Source organism: Saccopteryx leptura, chromosome 2, assembly GCF_036850995.1.
Source record: "Saccopteryx leptura isolate mSacLep1 chromosome 2, mSacLep1_pri_phased_curated, whole genome shotgun sequence".
Classification (NCBI taxonomy): domain Eukaryota; kingdom Metazoa; phylum Chordata; class Mammalia; order Chiroptera; family Emballonuridae; genus Saccopteryx; species Saccopteryx leptura.
In genome coordinates this window covers 76,881,873-76,905,108 of record NC_089504.1, presented here as the reverse complement: position 1 = coordinate 76,905,108, position 23,236 = coordinate 76,881,873, and the positions used below count along the sequence as shown (strand labels likewise).

Sequence of the window (23,236 nt, the reverse complement as noted above, 5' to 3'; positions counted from 1 at the left end):
GCTTGTGCAGGGAATTGAAATGGACTCTGTCAAACTACTTTTTACCTTTGCTGAAAGACAAATCTAGAGAACTCTTCATTTGGAGAAGGTGTTAGAAGGAAGGGTGTGTGTGTTTTGTCATGAAGGGTTTGCTTATGCGGGCTTTTGCTCACAACCTTTGCTGTGCTTGTAGCGAGGGACTCAGAATATTGAATTTCTACTTTTCCTTTTGACTCTTAAGAAAGTTGTAAATCACTATAGCACATGAGTTATGATTTAACCCTTCAAATTACTTGAATATGGCTGGCATTAAATTTATATCCCTGATCGCTTTGCCTTCAAAATTCAGTTAGGAGGGAGAAGATGGTATATTTGTTTACGTTTTACAGCTTCCAGCACGGTCTTTGGAGCAATAAACTTAGAAATTAAAAGCATGAATGCTTTGTCTACGAGAGACCACATCCATACATATTAAATGTTGTCCTTCAGCGTTCAGTTGTGTTTATATAGTATGAATGGATTTTACAGAGGCTGAAGTTTTACATGTAGCTGACCTGGAGGTGTGTTGCTATTAATTTATCCATATTAAAGCCACAACTTACTTGATATTTTTAGTAACACTCAAATCAAGAAATTAAAGTGGACAGCTATAAAAACTGACTTTAAGGAAACAACGTTATATATAAAACATATGTGTGTTATTTGGCATTTTAAAAAATGGGAAGTGCATCACTTCATTGCCAGATAGAAGAGTAGGTTGTTGCCCAAGAATATATACATTGCCTGTGACAGAGCCAGTGACAGAGCCAGTGACTAAATGCCTACCTAACTCTTGAACTTTGATGAGTCTGGTTTTCTTTTGGGGGGGTTTCAGGAACAGTATTATTTAAGTAGCCTTTGGGAGCAGAGAGATGGTTATGGTTGGGAAGAGGGATTATTTTTTCTGTAATGTTAGGGAGACCCAAGGTTAGAATGTTACTAGTATTGCCTGGAAGAAGAGCTAGGTATGCGTCCTTAGAGTAAGATATATTTTTTAGTATATCTAAAATGTCACTTCCCTGTTATGGTGAATGGATTCTGCCACTGCCAAGCCTACTGAAAATGTTTCCTTCTTTTCACTCTCTCGTCTGAAGTTGTATGGCCAGGGAATGATTTTCTATAGCCACTTGCGTATTTAGGCACCATATGCCATATGTTTTATGTGAATTTTATCATTTCCATTTTCACACAGATACCCCTGGAATTTGTAGTTGCTACTCCATCACAGATGGACATTTTAGCAGCTTCAACTACTGTTTATTTTTGAGATTTATCAAATATTACAAAAATTATGTCTACTTTAAAAGCTTTCTCTGCTTTTATCCCCCCCCCAGTGTGCCAATACTTAGAACTATGAATTTAATGTAAATTATATAAGGTCTACCAGAAAGTTCTGTCCATTTCTATCACAAGTTTTGACACGTAAGCACGTTTATTTGGTGCATGTGTGCCTCTCTATTTTTATCACTTAATGTATACATACTGACGTAGCAAATTAACTAAAACAAAGTTGATTCATGTTAGTCTTATGTGTGAAGCGATAATGTACCCATGGCTACTGATTAAAGTTCATTTATGCCACTGTAATTTTTACGAATTTCAACAAGGAAGAAATGCTACAGAGCATGTCTGTCGCATCCACCATATTCCCCGGACTTAGCACCCTCCGACTATCACTTGTTTTTGTCCTTACAAAATTTTTTGAAGGGCAAAAAAATCAAAAATGAAGAAGATGTCAAACAAGCACTGGTTCAATTTTTCGCATCAAAAGATAAACATTTTCAAAAATGGGTTATACAAATTGCCCTCATGCTAGCAAGAAATCATTAATAATAATGGCAATTATATAATAAAGTTTATTGACGGTAAGAAAAATTTATATTTTGTTTTATTCCAAAAACAGACAGAACTTTCCGGTAGATCTTATATATTGATAGCCTCTTAGCAGTCTGTCATATTTCAGTTTCTGAGGAAGTTGGTATAGGATCAAAACTTTGATAGATAAATATGAGGTGTTGAACAAGTGATGTGAATAGCAAGATAATTTATTTCTATCACCTAGTTGTGTGACTGTTATTCATGTCACAGAACATGGTTTTCACTCTCTGCAAGTGTGTACATCTAGTCTGTTTCATCAGGGGGCACATATGCCTATACTGAGAAATAAAATTCCTGGAAATTTTTAATTATTTAATGAAGAGATTCTGTGAGATGAGATCTCAATATATAGATTTAAATCCCTGATAACTAGAGGGAACAAAGTAGAAAAATCAGGCATGGAATGAAAGAAGATCATCTTTATGTGATAGACAAATTATGATAGTCAAAATCACATTGAGCTTTGTACGAAAAGGAATGAATTTATTCTGCACAGTTCGATTATGGGAAAAGTTACATAAGAGCACATGCTGATAAAGCTTGTGCCTTCTGGAGTGAGTGTAAAGCAGATATCTACATCTATGTCTATTTGTGTCCATACACAGAGTTAAAGGACAGTTTTCCATGAAATAATACATTCCTTTAGAATCGCTGTAGATTTTCATAATTTTTAAAACATTCCTATTGTAACTTACATCAAAAGGGCAGCCAGGGTTTTTTGTGTCTGACTATACATATGCATTATAAAAAAAAAAAAGTGAGTCTACTGTAATTACCAGTTTGCAGAGCGAATTCCTGCAGGGTTTGTACTCTCCCCATTAGTAAAAGAGATAAGTTGAAATGTATTAAAATTTCACTGTACAACTGGGAGTTTTTGTTCACAGTAAATGTGTTAATGTTTCTTCATTGCTTGACTGTTTGTGTTTAAATTTAGGCAGCATGCCCAATAGGGACAAAATTATAGGATAAAGTTATGTATAAAAGAAAATCCTTCAGAGAGCACCAATAAGGCTCTTTTTAAAAATAAGCAGATACATATAATAGTACATGGCCATAGCAATGGTGAAAAGTTTTATCTTTCTATTTCAGAATTATTGGAATTTTTCTTTCCGTTGTGTAACAGTTAGAGGACCAAGCTTATGTCAATAGCTAGCATACTTTGATATAAGAACACCTATTATTTTATTCAGTGTTATACTCTCATAAAAGGAAAAGATTCCTGTTGTCCTCATGATGAAGAGAGGCTAATAGCATTTTGAGAGAGATGTGATAGATCACATTTTTTCCCCCAATAAAGGAATTCTTTCTTGTTAAGAATTCTAATTACAGCCCGTTATGTTTTTGGAGCATTTTCCTCTGCTTTTCTTTATTGCCACAAACTTAGTATATAGTTTTTCATATAGATAAGCTTATATTAAAAAAAATTAATCTAAAACCACTGTCATCTATAGACATGTGAATATGCAACGAAGTCCACAAATATAGGATAAAGGTTGCTATTTTTCTGTATTCTAAATTGGGCAGAAATTGTAGTTACCTATAAACACTGGCTATATAAGTTGAGCCATCCAAGGAGCTGACCCTCTCTCCTCTCTCTTAGATGTTGAAAACATATTATAGTTTTCACTGTTTACCTTTTGTAGTTTCTTTTGCCTATTTCTTTTCATTTGTGAAGATGAAAATTTTCCAGTAACTGTGCGCTGTCCCAAATTCTCTGTTGCCTCACACAGCAGACCCACAGTACAAACCATATAAAGAAGCAAAATTAAAATATAAATCATTATTTTTAGTTGCTGTCCTTGAAATACTTCTGTGATTTACTTGATCATATGGTATGTAGGTATGTGGAGACAAATGAGAGAGAGAGAAGAGTGAGGAGAGAGAGAAAATAAGAGAATGTGTCAGTGTGTGTGTTTCATTTGTTTGGATCTATACATTCAAGCACCCATAGGAAAATATGAAAATCCCCTTGAATACTTTCTGTGTTATATTAGCTTTCCATCATAAAATATATTTTTCCCCTTAAAATAGGTTGGGGGTGGGGGAGAGGGAGAGAGAGACACATAGACACACATTTAATTCTTTCTTCCTCCTCTACACTGTTCTTTAAAAAGTAAATTTTAAACTGATAGACCTTGAAGTCCTTCAGAGCTATTACTTTCTTTTGGTTAATTTGTAGAAAGGCACCATATGAAAATTGGATTTTTGATCTGATGGAGTGATTCTTAAGTTCTTATGAACCATTTATAGTCTATCAAGTAAATCCTTCTTAGTTCACGGATTATTGACCCAATGGACCATATTATCTGCTTCGAAGCTGTTATAACCCATTATGTTGATTCAGCTGACACACATGTGAACCCAGTCCACATGCCCACGATGACATTAACATTGTTCTGGAAGACTCCCTCTTTTTCCACAAGGTTTTCTATTTATTTCTTAATTTTCAAGAGTTAGCTTGGAGTTCCTGACAGCCACTGCACATAGGTCTCTCCCGTTTGCTAGTGATGTTGAAGCATTTGTTAGCAGCTAGATGGTCTGTTCCTTGCTGTCTTTTTCTATAAATGTATGTCTCTCTTTGTCTTTTAAACCTACTAATCCTTAAAAGAAAAAAGAGAATAATGTTTTTTCAACACCCAAGGGCACATTTTATCCTCAGATGCTTGTAGCTTCCATAGAAATTTGTGGGCTTTCTCTGAGCATTTGAATATAGCCGTTTGAATTTAAGAAAACCACCTTTTAGAAGAAATGATAATATTATATTTGTGTTTTTTAAAAATGTATTACCTGAGAGATTTTCCTTGGAAAATTTCAGTGACTCTAGCCAGTGGTAAAATCAAGATGTGCCTTTAGTGATTTATATGACACTCTAATGAAGCTAGTCCAGGTCTCAGCACAGACCTCTGGGGAATCTATGACCTAACATAAATAACGTATAAGAGGGCATATAGACTGTTCATCATATCATTATTATTATTTGTAATGGGTATGATTCCTGAGGTGGTGTCTGCTCTTGGACAACAAAAACATATTCTTTCATATCTGACATAATCATGACACACAGTTATATGCACAATAGTAAGTGTTAAAATGTTTGTTGAGGTATGCTACTAACGGGCAGTCCCAGACAGGTAGAAGTAAGATAATGTAAAATAAATCAAGTGTTCTTGGGACTACTTTGTCTCACTTTTTTCGGATTTTGGACTTCCTTGATATAACCATTTAGAGACTGACTCCATAGAAAGCTGTTCGGAGTCCCTTTCTCTGTCTAAAAATGTACCGCTTTGTAGAAAATTCTAGTGTAAATTAACTGCTTACCTAGCAGTTTTCCTATCTTTTCAAATAGCTTAAACCTTCACCCACTCCTCTCCCTTTGTGTATAGTTTTGTCTACATCTCCTATTTGGTCTTAAACTCCTATTGGAACTAAAAAATATCAGAGGAAATCTCACTGTGGAGGAGGGTAACAAGGGGGATTATTCAGCTTCTTAACTCTCATATGCAGGCAGAGCGGACAGAGCCCTGGATTACTAGCTGTGGCCATTTAAGGACATCTCAGAGCCTCATTTTCTGCTGTTTGAAAAGTCTCTAATTTGGGGGATTTTGATGATTAAATACAAGAATGTATTTGAAGTATTATGCAAGCTTCGTAGCACTGTACAAATGGGTATTATTAGTCTCACAAAGACTGCCTCGATTGGCCTGGGTAATCAGAGTGGTCATTTGAAAAGATATATTCTAAAGTGCAACAGCTTGTGTCTCTTGTTGCCTCACTGGGGTAAATTCTTTTTATAAAGCTAAGAGGAGTAAATTAAGTTTAAAAAGGTTATTCACCTTTCACTCTTGCTTAGTAAATGGACTGATTATTGTTTTGGCATTTGAAATCATGTGGCTGGTTTCTTTTATAGAGGATAAAGATTTAGAGGGACTTCCTCCTAAAAGGAGTCCTTCCCATGCTGTCTGTTTGGGAAGGAGAGGCATCATTGGTTTGGGATGATGTCTTACATTTGGCGCTACATGGGACAACGCTTGGGTTACTCCTGCACACCTCTGCTTAGACACCAGTGTTTGTATCATCATGCAAATCATTCTTTCCTAGATTGGGGCTGCTTCAAAAATATTACCAGAATTTAAGCTTTATCTTGTCTTTCTTCTTGTTCATGAAGAGTATTTCTTTGTAAAGTGCTTAAAGGTTTATAAAGCTTATTGCATCTCATTATAAATCCCTTCCTTATTAATGTCTTCCCTATCATATTATATTAGTAATTGTTTTCATAAATGCCACGGAGAAATGTAATCACATTACCACCTTTCAAATTGCATTAGTGAAAACGAATAAAATGTATATCAATGGAATACAAAATTTGCTGATTCAACATTCAGGTGAAATGAGATAAATATTACTTAGCATTCATATGATACTAGAGGTATTTTGCCTCCTCATATAAAGTTGTGCATTCTGGTAACTGTAGACTGATTAGTTGAAATGTGGTTATTTTTTATAGCGAGCTAACCCCTTATTTTCAATTAGATGATAGGTATGTTCATGGAAAGAGTATTTCCTTTCTAGTTATGTTAGCACAGCTGCCCAAATAGTCTGTAAAATTTGTAAACATACAGTCAATAAATGGAATATATTAATTGTTAACTGTTAGGTAAGAAAATAAAATCTTTCTGCCCAAATTGAGATGCGTTTTCATTTCCTGTTTCTCTAATATTACTAACTGCCTAACAAAATAGCTTGTATTACCATAGGCCTAATTTAATTGGGGGGAAAAACACAGTACGCGTACTCCAAAGCCTGCATATGCTTTGATGCCATAGAAGCATGGGTATTTTCCTTATATAATTGGCTATATCCCGCTGTTGATTTTTACGCTGAACTCCTAAATTATTTAAATGGGGTCTTCCTCATGTCGATTGATAGTAGGCTGTGGTCATAAGATAATGACTACAGATGCTCATTGGATCTATGTCTGTAAAAATTTATGTGTCTATGTGTATGTCCCTTTCTCCCTATTTGTATTTACATATTCACACACATAGTCACAGAAACATTCATACTCATATATAAACATCTATACAAAAGTTGATAGTTTTCTCTCTTTGTCCCCTCCAAAACCAAATTCATTTCTTCACTTTTGCTGATGTAATTTTTTTCATCAGAGTAAACTAAGAAATATTATATTTTTGCTAGTGTATGTGACAGAATTCACCACTGTCAATTTGAAACATTCTCTTAGAGAAGACCTTTTTAGAATCTTGATATTAATATGCTGAGCATTATAACTGTGAGAGTCTCTCCCCTCAAATTTTAAAAAGGTATTAGGGGTTTTCCTGATAGAAAGGTAACAACATATTTTTAAAATAATTTTCAGTTTTTAAATGGATATATTAGGTTTTAACATTTTCAAAGTAGAAGGGATTTTCAAATTTAAGCCTCAGTGAAATTCTTTTGTTTGTTTACCTTCTGTTTATTCACTTATTTAGCATTTGTATAAATATATTAAAGATCTACCAGGTTAAAAATGGATATTATGCCACATTATGTCTCCTGAGGAATAATATTGTACGAATTAAATGACTTAACACCACTAAAAGAAATAGGTGATGCAGGGAGTTTTGCTCTCCCTGCTTTTAAACAGGTTTATTGAGATACAGCTCATATGCCATACATTCTGCCTGTTTAAAGTATACAATTCAGTGGATTTCAGTGTGTTCACAGTTGTATGCAACTGACATCACAGTCACTTCTGCAGTGTTTTCATCACCTCGAAAAGGAACACTTTAGCTACTCTCCCCCTCCCCTGCCCATAAACCCAAAGTAGTCACTACTTGTTTTTTATCTTTACAGATTTCTGTGTTGTGAATGTTTCATATGAATGTAATCGTATAATATATGGTCTTCTGTGACTGGCTTTTTTTTTTTTTTGTGACAGAGAGAAAGATGGGAGGGGCAGATAGGAACAGACAGACAGGAAGGGAGAGAGATGAGAAGCATTAATTCTTTGTTCTGACTCCTTAGTTGTTCATTGATTGCTTTCTCATACATGCCTTGACTGGGGGGATTATAGCAGAGTGAGTGATGCCTTGCTCAAGCCAGCAACTTTGGACTTTAAGCCAGCAACCTTTGGGCTCGAGCCAGTAACCATGAGGTCATGTCAATGATTTTACACTCAAGCCACTGACCCCGTGCTCAAGCTGGTGATCTTGTGCTCAAGCTGGTGATCTTGTGCTCAAGCCGGATGAGCCTGCGCTCAAGCCGACAACCTTGGGATTTCGAACCTGGGTCCTCTGCATCCCAGTCCAATGCTCTATCCACTGTGCTACAGCTTGGTTAGGTTTATTTGCTGTTATTAATGTTATTTTATGAGTAGTGACATTTATATTGTTTAACATTCTATGAGCCTTTTTACAGTACACTTTATAATTACTGATATTACTTCTTGTGAACATTGTCCATTGACATTCAGATTTATACATTTCTTTGTATAAATACAGAAAAAATACCCACCTTGCTACAACTATGAATTTATACTAATAGTCTCATGGTCAGAGTTAGATAAGACTTCTTAGGTTTTAAAAGTTAGAAAGCTTATTTGAATATTTGCAACTGTGGGCCTTTTGATTAATGCTCTATATCTGTTCAACTCGCATATTCTTATCTTGTTTACATACCTAATTGCAAAATCCTATAACACAATAGGTGGATATACTTTTACTTCCATCATATATGAGTTTTATAATCAAGTAAAAGTTTGTCATGTGGTCATGTAGTTCATTTTGGTAATAAGTAAGCTCAGAATCCGTTCACCATGAAAAAAAAGAGAGGCCCTGGCCAGTTGGCTCAGTGGTAGAGTGTCAGCCTGGCGTGCAGGAGTCCCAGGTTCGATTCCCGGCCAGGGCACACAGGAGAAGCGCCCATCTGCTTCTCCACCCCTCCCCCTCTCTTTCCTTTCTGTCTCTCTCTTCCCCTCCCACATCCAAGGCTCCATTGGAGCAAAGTTGGCCTGGGCGCTGAGGATGGCTCCATGGCCTCTGCATCAGGCACTAGAATGGCCCTGGTTGCAACAGAGCAACGCCCCAGATGGGCAGAGCATCGCCCCCTAGTGGGCATGCCGGGTGGATCCCGGTTGGGCACATGTGGGAGTCTGTCTGACTGCCTCCCTGTTTCCAACTTCAGAAAAATAAAAAAAATAAAAAAGAAAGAAAAAAAATTTCTTTGCTCGAGATTAATTGTGACTTGGCCAAATTTAAGACACTGAATTCTACCAAGGCCGTATCATATAGGTGTTTCAAGTCTTAGCCAGCACTCAAACTAATACTTTTGGAAGTTGTATCTTTCCAATTAGTTTTATGTACCAGCCCTGTGAAAATGGAAAGGAAAAAAAAACTGTCCTGATATTATACAGGGAGCTGTTTTGACTTCATCACAGTTACTATCATGTAAGTGCTTTAGAATCTTGGCCTTACCTATGATGATGCAATGGATGGAGCATTGACCTGGAATGCTGAGGTCACTGGTTCAAAGTCCTGGGCTTGCCTGGTCAAGGCACATAGGGAAGTTGATGCTTCCTGCTCCTCCCCCTTCTCTCTTTCTCTCTCTCTTTCTCTCTCTCTCTCTCTCTCCTGTCTAAAATGAATAAATAAAATCTTAAAAAAAAAAATCTTTGTGGCACTACTTGAATTACCATCTTAGATGCTCACACACAAGATGTATAAATGTGTGTGGAAGTCCTGCTAATCTCTGTGTATCTTTTTGGTCACGTACCAGATCACTCTCTTTATTCATAATTCTTGATAGCTATTACTTTGTAACTACTCCAGTGTATTCTGTGACAGTCCCAAAACAGTTAGCTTTCCATGTTTTTATTTCTTTATATATTATTAGAAATCTTTGAAGGAGAGTGTCCTACCCATTAAAAAGGTTCATTTGACTTTTGACAGCATGCATGGACAGTTGGCCAATTCTCCATATTTATGATACCCACATGTGACTTACAAAGTAGAAAATTTAATTTATTAAGGCATTTTGTTCTTGTTAAAACAGAAAACAGTGAATCTTGTCACTGATACTCATTATAGCCAATTAAATTATACACGTGGATTATACCACCTAAGTTTATAGTAGAAACTGATGGAACAGAATAGATGCTATATTAATGATTAACTTTTTCTATACTTTCGTTTTAATGCAGGTCATGTACTTAACTATTAAACATTTAAAAATGACTCAAGTAAAATTTCATAATCCAAGTTGTAAATCTTGGTATCCTCCCGAGAAATGAACCAGAAGAAAGTGGATTTAAGCAGGATTTTTAGTTACATATGGGAGATTTGGCCAAGGATAATGAACACTTGAAGGGAGCTCCCTATTTTTTTTTTTTTTTTTTAGAAAGACAAAACCCAGAACTGAAATTAGTTTTATTTTTAGTAGGGTTTTCTGTGTGTGTGTGTGTGGGGGGGGGGGGGCAGTTTTCTTTCTATGATTGCTCCTTCAGAGTAATGTTTCCTGTTTTATGTTTCTATTTGCCCTGTGGCTTTTTTTTTTTTTTTTTTTTTTTTTTGCCTTTTGTTATTTTGTGTCAGGTAAATTGTGTGTTTCCAAATAAGGGACAGCTAATAGGAGATTTATTAATTAGCCTGTGTATAGTTCTTTTTTGAGGTACACTAAATATTAGCTGAAGCATCAATCTGTGCTTTCCTGAGAAATATCATTTGGTGAGAAGATTGATGTTCAATGCACATACACTTGCAGAGTTCAAGCCAGCTACGAGTATAATAAAGTGAAAGAGACTTCAGTTGTAGCGATAACAGAATCTATTATTTGAGTAGGGCTTTGAAACTCAGCCAGAATACTTTCAAATGTATTCTTATTTAATATTCAAATATAAAAATGTGACTGACCAAAACAGAATTAAATGGTTTTATGTTAAATTGACCTATTTTATGTATTTGAGACATACTTTTGAATGTATTTGTAATATGCTGGTTTTAATTATATGTTTTCTTCCTTTTTCTATGAGTAATAGAAATGAACTGATTATTAATTGGGAAATCCACTCTATCATTTAAGAGGCATGTAACACCCATATAATCATTTCTGAACCCCTGTATTAAAACCAGTAATCCTTGTTGTACCCATTGTAGACGATTGTAATGTGAATAATGTGTCTTCATGTATGTCAAAGTGTTCATTTATTAATTAAGACTAAATATCTGTTAATCATTTTACAGGGTGTTGGAAAAACAATACATTGGGGAGAACCATAAGGAAAAAAACTCAAATATTGTATGTGTTTCATAATGGTTTCTATTTATTGAGCTTTTACTACTGCTTGGCACAGTGCCACATGCTTTATATTCATTATTTCATTTAAGTCCTTTGACACTGTTGTGACGTTAATGTTCCTGTCATTCTACAGATGAGAAAAGGGGCACAGAATATTTCTTTAAAGTGCCTTTTCAGCACCTGTTATTTGCCCAACAGGTGTGTTGCCCTGCCCTAAATGGGACTTAAATTTTAGAGGGGAAGACAGACCTTACTCAAATAATCATACAGGTGTATACATATAACGTTATATTTATCTACAATAGGTTATAGATAAGTTATTAATATAGTATTTACAACTGTGGTAAGTGCTATGACAGAAAGATCCCTTATGAAACAGTAGGCTAAGGGAGAATTTGCCTTGCTTAGGACAGGAGGGCAAACTCCCTGGGGAATGGAAGTTCTGTCTGAGTAGGAACTGGCAGATGAGCAGTGAGTGGGAGTTAACATCCACAGTGGGGATTGACGGTGGGCCTGTAGATGGGCTCTCCTCCATGGCTGCCTGACTGCGAATGGGATTATAGCTCTAGACTTCCTATCAGAGGGATGGAGAGCTCACACAGACCTAGCCTGATTCCTGTTACTTGACTAGTTGAATAGCTTTAGGCGGGATGCGTAAGCGTCTCTACCTCAGTTTCCTTGTTTGTGAAATAAAGATAATAGTACCAACATCATGGTATTTCCTGAGAATTAAGAGTTAACGTTTGTAAAGTTTTTATCACAGGATTTAGAAAAATGGCTTATCCAGTAAATCTACCTATTATGAATAATAACAGATAGTAGTTTACTGTTATAAATAAATTGAAAAATCATACCTGTGGTAGCAGAAAGGAATAAAAAGGGAGAGATGGTGCATCTCAGACCTGTTGAAGGATTTCCTTCTGTTCTTAGGGTCTCTCCCCTAAACCTACTGCCTACACACTCGGACTATAAAGTCCTTGAGCACAAGGACTCTGCCATCTATTTCCTGCCACTTAACATAGTACTTGGCTCTAAAGTGATGATTTTTGCATAGTGAGGATATTTGAGGCTGTAGGAGGGGATGGAATTGCCAAATTAAAGAGCGAAGAGCCTGGTCATGGGAAACACCTGTATTTATTTACAGTGGAGAGAGTGAAAAGTTGCTGCCAGAAAAACTAGGATAGTTGATCTCTATGCAGAAAAGTTAGTGCTGCAAGCTGCATCGAAGTCTGAGAGGACAAGGAGACTAGAAAAGGGACCAGATGTGATGAGAATGTTTCTCCTCTCGGAGAAAACAGTTTCAATTGCAGAATTCAGGTTGCAAAATTAAAGTGTAGGTGGTGGTGAGGAAGGAGAAGAAGTTGGGTGCCGGGTGCATGTATTTTTCTTTCAAGAAATCCATGTTAAAGGTAAGCAGAAGGATCATTACTTTTACTAAGTAGCAGGCTTAAGAAAGTTTATTATGGTTGTTGGTTGTGGGGAGTTGGGAATGCTGGTCATGTAAGAATGGAGGGTGGAATTACAGGGCACTCTTGATGCATCAAGCTCCTGGAGGCATTGGGGATTGACAGCCCGAGTATCCTAATCTACGTGGGACCCCTGTGTATTGGGTAGCAGTTCAGTGAAGAAATGAATGTGCTCATAAATATGAAAGCTAATCCATTTCTGTTCTTCCCAACGGTGTCCATGTAAAACATGTACCTTTCTGAGGCTTAACTGGCTTTGATAGTTTTATGATAATTCATTTTTTTTAAGTGTGGGCGAGTTGGCAAGTGATCACATTGGTTATATTTTATTGTGAATAAATAGTATGTCAAAAGTTTTATGTCGTTTCAAAAATGTAATTTAGAATAAAACGTCCTTTGAAGCCACAATATTCTCTTACTCAAAATATTTATTTAGACCATATTGTTTAAATATATATAATTCCCTTAAGGAATAATTGTAGTGTATATAAATCTGGATTTAAAACAAATAGACCTTCTGGAATTCATAGAAATACAAAATGGATATTCCAGTACTTAAGTGTTTATATACAAAAGGAGTTGAGGTGTTCCAATGTTTGTATGTTTAGGTACAAAAAGAGTAGAATTTATAAAGAAAGATGATGATCTGAGAAGTTTAATTCCCAAATGTGCCAGATGTATAAAGTTATTTAGGAAGAGAAAATATTTGAATCATAAACTAGTTAAGAGTAAGTGAATCAATGATTCAACCATTGAATAGATAAATATACATAAAAATATAGCAATTCCACAACCTCTTAATTCGTTCAGGTCCTGAATTTAGCTAAAATTAAAAAGTGTGCTTTTAAACATCATGAAAAACTGGGTTAGTTTTGTAAAATAATTAAATATTTTGAAATTAATGATTTAGAATATGTATGTCTTTTGTGCCTGACTTAACATGTAGTCCTTGAGAGATCATCTCTTTTTATTGGTCATCCCTTAATTTTGGTAATGCAAGACTTTTTTGTTCTGTTTTATGTTTTAAAGCCTGTATGAAAGGTTTTACAGGTATGTATGAAAGATTTTACAGGTATGTATGAAGTGTGACAACACTTCAGATTATATAAATAATTTAATGTCAACTCAGTTGCCATATTTGAATTTATACTTGGATATTTTGTAAAGGGCCTTGATTTTGATAAAAACACTGTCCTCTAAACTGTTTTGTTTTGTTTTGACCATAGTTCAGTCAAGTTGTGAGTTCATTAACTAATGATCATATTCTTTAAGAAGCTACAACATTTCTAACCTGGGATATTGTAGTGTTTTATTCAATTAGTATTTATATAATAATTACTGACGTTGAGATAAGAAATTTTGGGAGAAACATTTCTCCTTATAACCTATAAATATATATATTATTCTTGCTTAGTCAGCATTTCCTTTGGTTTCCCTATTTTTTATTACTAATTCCTTTAATTACTAATACATACAGCAAAGTTTTACTACAACCTAGCTAATACATAATTGGACTATTGACAGCGGAAGAGAGACCCTGAAATATCGAGCAGATTATACGATTGAGTATTTCCCTAGTGGTAACAGAGGAGCAAGTTAGGAATGGAGGTGAAGTAAGAAGGGAGTCTTCAGTGAGGACTCTTAACATCAGAAATCAAATAGGGACATACAGACTTAATATTCATTAATGAAAGAAAAATATTTTACGCTTGCCTGATCCAAAGCATAGGGAACAGTAAAAAGCCTGTTCATTCTTATTCTCTGTGTGGAATTTTGTCCAATCATATTAATGATATCTCAAATACTATTACAAATGAGACAGTTTATATAAAAATCCAAATTATTCCAGGAATATGAGCTTCTGGAGGTGTGTGGTGAGCATAGCCTTGAGGCACAGAATTGCAGTTTCAGGTAGCCCCATGCCTCTGCCCCCCACTTCCCACCCCCCACCCTCATCCCTCATCCCAAATCAGTAATCATTGATTGCATATAAAGCTGTAGAAAGATCTTTTCCTGGCAGTTCAGGTAGTTACAGTAGATTGTTAATCTGTGAATGATTGGACTAAATCCCTTCTGTCTTCAGAATTTCCATGCAAATTAGAACTAAATGTAGTCGATAAATTTATTAACTGTAGTCTAGGAGCATAGGTCAGCTTTAGCACAATTCTGAAGTATAGGTTTTTATCCATAAAAAGGTTATACTTCATTTATGCTAATTTTCTATGGATTCACTTTATAATATAAACTGGTGAGATGATTTTTAAAAGTACTTTTGAAAAATGAAAGATTTTTTAGTATATTTTTCAGTTTTCTAAGATTTCCGTTTCCTAAGCTGGACTGTTCCAGATATAAAGTGTTCACATAAATGGCTTCTCCTATTCTACATCTGATCTTAAAACAAATTTAGAGTTATTTTCTTACATCACCATTAAAATAAAGGGAGGGTTGTTTTGTATTTTTCAAAATAGGAATGAAAGTGGAATTAATAGGCCCTGGCTGGTGGCTCAGTGGATAGAGCATTGGCCTGGTGTATGGATGTCCCAGGTTCTATTCCCAGTCAGGTCACACAGGGGAAGTGACCGTCTGCTTCTCACCAACTCCTTTTCTCCTTCTCTCCCTCTTCCTCTCCTGCAGCCAGTGGCTTGATTGGTTCAAGCGTCAGTCCCGGGCACTGAGGATAGCTCCTCCTTTGGAGCGCATGAGCCTCAGGCACTATGACTCAGTATTTGAGCATTTTGAGCATTGGCCCCAGGTGAGGTGGCTGGGTGGATCCTGGTCAGGGTGCATGCAGGAGTCTGCGCTGCCCCAATCACCCCCTCTCATCTAAAAAAAGAAAGAAAGAAAAGAAAGTGGAATTAATATCTCCAGAGGGATGGAAACAAGGAATTGGGAAGTGATAGATAATACTGGGACAGTATACAGTATACTAGGACTTATTGGGCCAATAGGAGTGGCTTTCATAATATCTCTGAAAGATTAACAAAGTATGTAGGTGAAACTGAGCAAAAGAAAAGTAATATCCTAATAATATTTGTATGCTTTGGTTTACTTATATCAGTATTTCACTTGAACACTATCATATTTGAATATATTTTTTTGCATTATTGCCAAATGGATAAACTTAAGTGAGAATAGCAATATTTTTTTTTTCTCTTTTGGATCCTCGTGTTACAAATCCAGCATTTTGTAGAGTGAGTAATCCTTTATTCTTTTTTTTTATTTTTCTTAAGTGAGAAGTGGGAGGCAGAGAGACACACTCCCACATGTGCCCCAACCAGGATCCCCTCGGCAAGCACCCTAGGAGGCGATGCTCAGCTCATCTGGGGTTGTTCCTCCATTGCTTGGCAACTGAGCTGTTTTAGCACCTGAGATGAGGCCATGGAGCCATCTCAGTGCCGGGGCCAACTTGCTTCAACCAAGCCATGGCTGCAGGAGGGGAAGAGAGAGAGAAGGGAGAAAGGGGTGGTGGTGGTGGAGAAGTAGATGGTCACACTCTTTGCTCTGACCAGGAATCTAACATGCCAGGCTGATGCTCTACTGCTGAGCCAACAGGCCAGGTCCAGTAATCCTTTGTTCTTATTCTACTCTTAGTTTCTAATTTAAAGATTACATATAAATGGTCTGAAATATTCTTTTTGTGAATGAGTCTTGTTTTCTTACATTTTTTTAATATGAGAATTTGATGGTAACAAAAAATCTCCAGGCCCTTGCCAACACGAAGACTTTAAAAGTGGAAGTGGGTGTAACTTAGTAAAATGTGGAAGAAATATAGTTCCTCTGAACAGTTGCTGATGCTTTTTTCCTCCTTTATTTTTCAGGCCATCCGTTGCACACTGGTAAACTGCACGTGTGAATGTTTTCAGCCGGGGAAGATTAACCTGAGGACTTGCGACCAGTGTAAACATGGCTGGGTGGCACATGGTGAGGATAATCTGGACCTTTCTTTCCATTCTTTATATGTTCATGTGAATGTGCATGTTTATTTAGAGCAGCCACTGGTCTGGAGAAGGGAGGGGTCAGCTGGGCTCCAAGTGTCAGTTAACATTCATCCTGCAGCTCTCAATGAGAATATTTTTTTGGCTCCAAGAAGTAAGGCTTAGGTGAGCAGCTCTCAACAGAATGGAGAGATATGTTTATAGGACATTTGGGCCATAGGATTCTGACTGAACATAGCAGCAGCCAGCAAGCACCAGGCTGGATGGAAACTCAAACATACCACAGTTGGCCTTTCAGGGCTTGGACCTCAGAGGGAAGCTGGCAAATCCTTTTTTTGCTTGAGGAGATCTTTTTGACGACTCTTCACCCTTGTCAGATGTGTTAGGGGCTGAGATTATCCTCCCAGATATTAAATTTTGTATGATGTAAGTTGGGTGACAAAGTGAATGGGATCATTGTTTAGCTGGCATCTGAGAAAATAATCTGTAAATAACCCCTTTCAGTCTGCATTGGGATGGAGGTACCCAGCATTGATGGTGTGTGAACCCTGTGTGGATGAGTGTTGGGGGCGAGGGTGACCCAGGGCAAAGGTTGAAGTGTCAAGGCTTTATTCCAGACACACAGAGCTGTTCCTTCCATGTGCCCTAAGCATTTCACTTGTTTTTATATATGGTTTATGTTTTGTACATTTAGGCAAAAGGAAACTTGTAAATAAGTAGAGTTATTTTCTTCATTTTCTAGACTATAGAATTTTAAAATATAGATAATGTTTATAAAAGAAATTCTGGCTTTAGCTTTCTCTGACAGCCTGGGGTATTGGAGCTGAAGTGGATATATTCTTCATTCCCACACCATGCCAAATATCCAGTGGGTTGTATTTTTATAAATGTCATGTTATTCTAGCAAGATTTGAGGTAACACCAGGCCATGTCTTGAACTGCTTTTAATTTGTCAGGTACTTTGCTTGTTTGGGCTTGCATGTTGGCCTTATGGGGACATTTCAGCTGTGTTTCTGTGAGGGAGGGAGAGAAGAGGTAGACGTAGGTGTTTGAGAAGAATTTACTGGAAGGGCTGTGCCTGGCAGACACAGCCGCAGTCCTTCAGGGTCCCCAGCGATAGGACTCTTGACTGCTTCAATTAAATGCCAACATCTATAACAACCTTCAGTCCAGCTTTGAACAACAGATGAGCTGTTGTGACTTCTGCAGTCTATGTTTGTTCATATGTTTGATGGTTTCTTCTCTGTCCGGATATTAGTTTGTTAGGGCTGCCATAACAAAATACCACAGACTTCAATGTCAGAAATTTCTGGATGCTAAAAGTCCAGAATCAGGGTGTTGTCAAGGTTGGTTTCATTCTGGGAACTCTCCTCTTGGCTTGCAGATGGCTGCCTTCTTGCTGTGTCCTCAGTTGGTGTTTCCTCTGTGGGTGCCTTTTTCTTACAAGGACACCAGTCAGGTTAGGTTAGGGATGACTCTACTATCATCATTTTAATTTAACCACAATTTTAAAGGCCCTGTCTCCAAATACAGTTACATTCTGAAGTATTAGAGGTTAAGGCTTCAATCTATGAATTTTAGGGGAATGCAGTTTAGCGCACACAGCACTTCCTAAATATCATACGTAACCTGAGGAAATACTTGCTTTACTAGGTAACTGGTACAGAATTTACGTCCCAAGCCCGTCAGGAACCACGGAGATGGGTCCAGGCTCTGCAACTCCAGTGGTGCAGAGGCCAACCTCTCTATGTCTCGTCTTTCTTTTTTAATGAATAATATGTTTAATAATACTTTGTAGGATTATTGTGAGGATTAAAGATATAGTACATATGAAGCCTTTAAAATAAATAATACATGTTACAAGTAACAAACTGGACAATGGAGCAGCAATAAAAGGAGGTCAACTATTAAACAAAGGACTTTTTATTTCCTCACTCAGTTTTTTCAAAGCCATCTTGTGTTACCATCATCTATGTACCGTGGTAGCCTTGTGAGTATAAAATGTACTGTGTCACCAGTTTGTTTTATCTCTCCCAACTTCCACGTGCATATTACATTAGTAGTGTAATAGGGGAAACAATATTTCTTTCTTCTTAAACAACATAAACTCCTGGCCAATGCTTTTTTCTAAGGCTTTCTAAAGGATGTAATTTTTCACCAAACTTGAAAAAGGTATTTCTGTTATATCAGACTGTGCTTTTCCTACTGCGTTATAAGAAATTCTATGATTCTGGGATATTAATTTTGGAGTTTCTCAGATTTTATTTTCCCTCTCCACCACTACTATCTGGACCCCTACCCCACAAAGTCGACTTGCCTGTATACAGTTCAAACTATGTGCATGCAGATACACAAATCCCACTCTTCCCCCATTCATGGGCAAATAAGACAGTGAGGGGCTGGCATCTAGCTTCTGAGTTGGCTGTGGGATGAGAGCACCCACGCTTTTCGTCCATGGCATTTTGACTAATTGCTTCATTCTCTCCCCTGCACAGAACCCCTGAAATTATGTCCCCAATTACTTCTGCTCTGAGGTGAAATGTAGCAGTCTTCCTGGCTGCCTCACATACATAATAGTGTCTATGTGTGGGACAGGGAGGAAGTGACTTCTTGTTTTCTATTGAGTGATTTTAAGTGGATGGAACAGCAAGAAGACGACCAAGATAGATATTATAGAAGTGTTTCGTCATAGAGCTGAACGTGCCCCACTTTTATTGCCCTGTAAAAAAAAGTTGTTTATGTTTGCTATAGGAAAATAACCCAATGCCAAAATCAGGTGTTCTCTACAGAAAGAAGAGATTTTAAAAAAATTTTTGGCCACTTTGAATAAATGTCTCCCTGTATCTCCTGTTTGTAGCATCTTTCTTTTCTTTATAAGATGTTGAATTTCATGGATCATTGTACATTATATATATATATACACACACACACACTCCCTTCATTACTTTACAAATTGCTTCTCAAACCTGCTTGAATTGTTGACATTAGCAGCTTTACAAAAATCTTGAGAAAGATGGTTTAAAAAATTAAAGAGAGTGGGTGATTAATTTATCATACTATATAACACCTGGGTTTTAAAATTACCCACTGGGCCCTGGTGCTATTCACAAATTACTTCCTTAAAATCTTTAGCACCATTGACTTAAGGGAATGAGGGGGAACCAAAAAAAATGTTCCTTGAATATAAATAGGTATTTCCTACTGAATTAATAAAGGATTTCCTGCCCTTTTCCCCATTAATGAACTTCAGCTCTTGCACTTTGATAATAGAAAGCAGGGCTTTATTGTATTTCACTTTATTTAAAACAAGCGTTTTGGGGTATCAAATGTTCATGTCCATAGTGTATAATAGCTTAGTTGGTATACCAGAAATATTCCAGAGTTTCTAATTTTGTCATATTTCTGTTTTGAGTTCTTGGATAGAGGACTTTCAGCATACTGACTGCCACTAAATTTTCTGAACAACTGTATTTTTTCCTCTTCTGTTTTGCATTGTCTTTTCTATGCTTTTCCTTTGGTCACCAAGAATGATCAGTGAGTCTTGGAAAAAAAAAAACACAAAAAACATAGCCTACAAGTTGTCATTGGTTTTGATTCAGATGTACCAAAATAAGATATCAAGCTTCTTTTCTGGTGACATAAATGTTTATGTTGGTAAAAATTCAGTTTGTTGCATTTTGACCCTTTCTCACGGTACTAGAGAATAGTTCTTCCATTCACAGAATTAAAGCTTCAGCCGGAAGATTTTACCAAGTCTTAGGAATTAGCGATTATTACCATGATGTGCCCAGTGGTGGTTAAGGGTGGGGTAGACAGGAGAACGCTCCCTACTCATCATTTGCTTTGAGGAATTGGCTTCTAAAGAGAAGTGTTACCAATAGGACTTTGTTGCCTTTGTGAAAAACTGAAAGCATAATGAAAGTTTAAGAACTATTGTACTGGCCTGACCTGTGGTGGCGCAGTGTATAAAGCGTCGACCTGGAAATGCTGAGGTCGCTGGTTCGAAACCCTGGGCTTGCCTGGTCAAGGCACATATGGGAGTTGATGCTTCCAGCTCCTCCCCCCCTTCTCTCTCTCTCTCTCTGTCTCTCCCTCTCCTCTCTAAAATGAATAAATAAATAAAAATTAAAAATAAAATAAAATTTGTTTGAAAAAAAAACAAACAAACAAACTATTGTACTAAACCATTTTAATTTATTATTTGCAAATTAGTTTTAATGTTCATAGTTTAAAGACTTTATTTCTAAACCATTAACTTAATATAAATAATGAAAATGAGTATACTGTTTTCTAAATGATTTTAGGAAATATTTAATGATAATCCAAAACATCTGAAACTTAATTTTGTTTTATCATTATGGGATATATTTGATTTTTAAAAAGTAGGCTGATTTCAAAAAGGTATTTTTTCCCTTACTAGATTAGTAATTTTTACTTCTGACAAAGCCCATTTATTATGATTACCTTAAGAAAAATTCTACTGTTTCTTAGTATGTCTAGTAAGCATTTGGCAAGGATATGAGGCTTGATGAGTAAGAAATACATTACATAGTTTAATGAACTCCACAGCAGCTTTCTCTGTGCAAATTATTTTCTTCGTAGACTACTTTGACTGCTGAACCAACAGTCCATGCCATTCCTACAAGCTGTGTGATGCTGGAACTTTCATTCACTTCTAAGCAATCTGAACTAACACTAGCTATTTACTTTGGCCAAGGTCTGCCTGCAAGAATGCTTGTTGCAATGGAATTCTTGAGACGTTTTCTTTATTATGTTCCATAAATGTGATTTCTCTTTACTATTTGCAGTTCATTCAAGGAAAAGATAGTCCTACTTTATTACTTTAATTATTTGCTCATCAAGCCAGCTGCTTCCCTGCCAATTTCCAAACTATGTAGATTTTTAAAATGTCAAATGGGCAGGCTTTGACCTACATCATTGGGACCATCAATCCATAGATATTTATTAAACATGCATCATATGTTAACTACTATGTGAGGTGTAGCCTTCAGTTCCTCAGTTCTGGGCCACAAGAAATGTTGAGCAGTATAAAGTTAATTTAATGTCATATAGCAACCAGCTTGATGGTTTAATGTTCTGTATGACTTAAAATATTCATATAATCCATTAATTTCAAACCTTTCTTTTTTATAATTCGCTGGAAGTAATTTTTCTTTTTTTTCTTCAGCATCACTGAATTTGAATTCCAAGCTCTGTACTTGCTCTCTCTTGTCAGAACACGGTATTTATATCTATAAATAACTCTCACCCAAATTGAAAATACCAGATATGCTCTACACCTAAAACTAATACAATGTTGTTATATGTCAGTTATATCTCAATAAAAGTAGAAAATATAGGACATTGCATTAAATTTGAATTTCAGGTAGACAGTAAGTTTTTTAGTATAAGCATGTACCATGCAAATTTAGCTGAGTGTTCTGTGTTTTGACTAGCTAAGTCTGGTAAGCATACACCTAAAGGAAAATCATAGTGAGGCCTCACTAGCATAAATCAGGGCCATTGGTTCTGAGCATTCCATAATAAAAAACGTTTTGATTTAGGTCAGTCCTACATTTAGAATCACAAGATCTCTGTGTTCTGTTTACAAATTCCTCAGATTTGTTGGCGTCATGGTACTTTAGAAGGACTTCAGCAGGACAAATCAAAACCAGTAATTTTTCATTTTAACCCATGAAAGGTCACATGTCTTTATTATTTGTCCCAGTCTATGCTCTTCTTATGAATTGTCTAAACATCTGTGAAAGTAGTTTATCCCCAACTGGTAACACTATAATATTCTCTTTGACTAGAGTCCAGAAGCGAGTATACTAAAGTAGCAGTAACCTTTCCTTCCCCAGCCTTCTTTCCTCCCTGCTCTGCTCCCCTGCCCACCCCAAACAGGCCCTCATCCTAAGCAATGAAATATGACATTTCTATGACTTCATGCTTATTCTGAATAACTCAGCAGCAGTTTCTATAAGATAATTTGTAAATTTGTCAAGATCAAGAGAGGAGGGTGAAAAAAATTGAGTTTCCTCTGGCAAAGGAAAGTAATGTATCTATATATTAGTTTGCTAGGAAGTACTAGCCTCCCTGTGACTACCCTGGAGACTGTCCCAAGAAGAGTGAATTTTGTTTTGGGAGAAAATTGTTGCAGGGGGTTACTTAGAATTTAGTGGAAAATATAAGGAATGTATTAACTTGAGTCCTTAGCACAGGGAAGTAAATGCAGGCTTCCCAGTGATTGCAGGCAAAGTGAGGACTTGATCTTTTAGGAGGATGTAGGTAGGTGGTCATGCTTCCAGGGTTTTGCTTAGAAACACATGGATAGAAACACCACAGTCCCCTGGTAAGCTGGTTTGGAAAAGGTGGGAACTAATGCTTTCTAGTGGTCTTCGTTTTATCAGATTGTGCTCTGAAACCTGGCTGTCCCTAGCTGCAAAATTGTTTTTTTAACTAGGGAAACCAGCTTTTAGTTGCCTCCATGCTCTGGTGTCCTGGTCTTTCCACAAACAAAGTCCCTAAACATTTATTCACTTATTTTTATTTTAAGAGAGCAAACACAAGGCCATTTTCCTGCTTGGCACAGGGGCCTTCTTTGCTTGACCTGGGGATATGATATCCTCTTCTGCTTCTCTCCTTTAC

At 36.6% G+C, this 23,236-nt stretch overlaps 1 protein-coding gene across 9 annotated transcripts in view; it reads left to right on the top strand.

Annotated features, from left to right (window-relative positions):
* BNC2 (basonuclin zinc finger protein 2) overlaps positions 1–23,236 on the top strand; it is a 465,978-nt gene that overhangs the window by 287,541 nt on the left and 155,201 nt on the right. For all 9 annotated transcript variants that reach the window (XM_066368216.1, XM_066368215.1, XM_066368213.1 and 6 more), the window contains one exon: positions 16,472–16,574. In XM_066368216.1, the coding sequence (XP_066224313.1) occupies positions 16,472–16,574 (103 nt within the window). The remainder of the gene's footprint in view (positions 1–16,471; positions 16,575–23,236) is intronic.